The sequence below is a fragment of the Petromyzon marinus genome, chromosome 79 (assembly GCF_048934315.1).
Source record: "Petromyzon marinus isolate PM22_M1 ecotype Great Lakes invasive population chromosome 79, UKy_Petmar_22M1.pri1.0, whole genome shotgun sequence".
In the NCBI taxonomy this organism is placed as follows: Eukaryota; Metazoa; Chordata; class Hyperoartia; order Petromyzontiformes; family Petromyzontidae; genus Petromyzon; species Petromyzon marinus.
The window spans coordinates 22,275,544-22,278,043 of NC_133745.1; the positions used below are offsets into that span (position 1 = coordinate 22,275,544).

The following is a 2,500-nucleotide window of genomic DNA, read 5'->3' on the forward strand; positions in this document are numbered from 1 at the left end:
CTCCGTGTCAACTCTGTGGGTCTCTGTGGGTCTCTGTGTCAACTCTATGGGTCTCTGTGTCAACTCTGTGGGTCTCTGTGGGTCTCTGTGTCAACTCTATGGGTCTCTGTGGGTCTCTGTGGGTCTCCGTGTCAACTCTGTGGGTCTCTATGGGTCTCTGTGTCAACTCTATGGGTCTCTGTGTCAACTCTGTGGGTCTCTGTGGGTCTCTGTGTCAACTCTATGGGTCTCTGTGTCAACTCTATGGGTCTCTGTGGGTCTCTATGGGTCTCTGTGTCAACTCTGTGGGTCTCTGTGTCAACTCTGTGGGTCTCTGTGGGTCTCTGTGTCAACTCTGTGGGTCTCTGTGGGTCTCTGTGTCAACTCTATGGGTCTCTGTGGGTCTCTGTGTCAACTCTGTGGGTCTCTGTGGGTCTCTGTGTCAACTCTATGGGTCTCTGTGGGTCTCTGTGTCAACTCTGTGGGTCTCTGTGGGTCTCTGTGTCAACTCTATGGGTCTCTGTGGGTCTCTGTGGGTCTCTGTGTCAACTCTGTGGGTCTCTGTGTCAAATCTGTTGGTCTCTGTGGGTCTCCGTGTCAACTCTATGGGTCTCTATGGGTCTCTGTGTCAACTCTGTGGGTCTCTGTGGGTCTCTGTGGGTCTCTGTGTCAACTCTATGGGTCTCTATGGGTCTCTGTGTCAACTCTGTGGGTCTCTGTGGGTCTCTGTGTCAACTCTATGGGTCTCTGTGGGTCTCTGTGGGTCTCTGTGGGTCTCTGTGTCAACTCTATGGGTCTCTATGGGTCTCTGTGTCGACTCTGTGGGTCTCTGTGGGTCTCTGTGTCAACTCTATGGGTCTCTGTGGGTCTCTGTGTCAACTCTGTGGGTCTCTGTGGGTCTCTGTGTCAACTCTATGGGTCTCTGTGGGTCTCTGTGGGTCTCTGTGGGTCTCTGTGTCAACTCTATGGGTCTCTATGGGTCTCTGTGTCGACTCTGTGGGTCTCTGTGGGTCTCTGTGTCAACTCTATGGGTCTCTGTGGGTCTCTGTGTCAACTCTGTGGGTCTCTGTGTCAACTCTGTGGGTCTCTGTGGGTCTCTGTGTCAACTCTGTGGGTCTCTGTGGGTCTCTGTGTCAAATCTATGGGTCTCTGTGGGTCTCTGTGTCAACTCTGTGGGTCTCTGTGGGTCTCTGTGTCAACTCTATGGGTCTCTGTGGGTCTCTGTGTCAACTCTGTGGGTCTCTGTGGGTCTTTGTGTCAACTCTGTGGGTCTCTGTGTCAACTCTATGGGTCTCTGTGGGTCTCTGTGGGTCTCTGTGGGTCTCTGTGTCAACTCTGTGGGTCTCTGTGTAAAATCTGTTGGTCTCTGTGGGTCTCTGTGGGTCTCTGTGTCAACTCTGTGGGTCTCTGTGGGTCTCTGTGGGTCTCTGTGTCAACTCTATGGGTCTCTATGGGTCTCTGTGTCAACTCTGTGGGTCTCTGTGGGTCTCTGTGTCAACTCTATGGGTCTCTGTGGGTCTCTGTGTCAACTCTGTGGGTCTCTGTGGGTCTCTGTGTCAACTCTGTGGGTCTCTGTGTCAACTCTATGGGTCTCTGTGTCAACTCTGTGGGTCTCTGTGGTTCTCTGTGGGTCTCTGTGGGTCTCTGTGTCAACGCTATGGGTCTCTGTGGGTCTCTGTGTCAACTCTATGGGTCTCTGTGTCAACTCTGTGGGTCTCTGTGGTTCTCTGTGGGTCTCTGTGGGTCTCTGTGTCAACTCTATGGGTCTCTGTGTCAACTCTGTGGGTGTCTGTGGGTCTCTGTGTCAACTCTATGGGTCTCTGTGTCAACTCTGTGGGTCTCTGTGGGTCTCTGTGTCAACTCTATGGGTCTCTGTGGGTCTCTGTGTCAACTCTATGGGTCTCTGTGTCAACTCTGTGGGTCTCTGTGGGTCTCTGTGTCAACTCTGTGGGTCTCTGTGGTTCTCTGTGTCAACTCTATGGGTCTCTGTGTCAACTCTGTGGGTCTCTATGGGTCTCTATGGGTCTCTGTGTCAACTCTATGGGTCTCTGTGTCAACTCTATGGGTCTCTATGTGTCTCTATGGGTCTCTATGGGTCTCTGTGTCAACTCTATGGGTCTCTATGTGTCTCTATGGGTCTCTATGGGTCTCCGTGTCAACTCTATGGGTCTCTATGGGTCTCTATGGGTCTCTATGGGTCTCTGTGTCAACTCTATGGGTCTCTATGGGTCTCTATGGGTCTCTATGGGTCTCTGTGTCAACTCTATGGGTCTCTATGGGTCTCTATGGGTCTCTATGGGTCTCTGTGTCACCCCCCCCACCACCCAAATCTCACCCTTCTCCACGCTCGACTCCGATTGGCTGGCGGGCTGGCCGAGGCCACGCCCCCCGGCGCCCCCATTGGTCGGCGGCGGCGTGGCCCCTCCCCCCTCGGTGAGGTTCTGGTTGAGGATTTGCAGGGCAGTGAACAAGTCCTGCTGAGAGACTGACAACTGTTGGGGGGAGGGGGGGTGAGCGGGGG

At 53.7% G+C, this 2,500-nt stretch overlaps 1 protein-coding gene across 1 annotated transcript in view; it reads right to left on the reverse strand.

Annotated features, from left to right (window-relative positions):
- The window catches only part of LOC116938466 (intermembrane lipid transfer protein VPS13A-like), a 93,464-nt gene that overhangs the window by 19,721 nt on the left and 71,243 nt on the right, over positions 1 to 2,500 (reverse strand). The window contains exon 20 of the mRNA XM_076057107.1: positions 2,315 to 2,471. Within this exon, the coding sequence (XP_075913222.1) occupies positions 2,315 to 2,471 (157 nt within the window). The remainder of the gene's footprint in view (positions 1 to 2,314; positions 2,472 to 2,500) is intronic.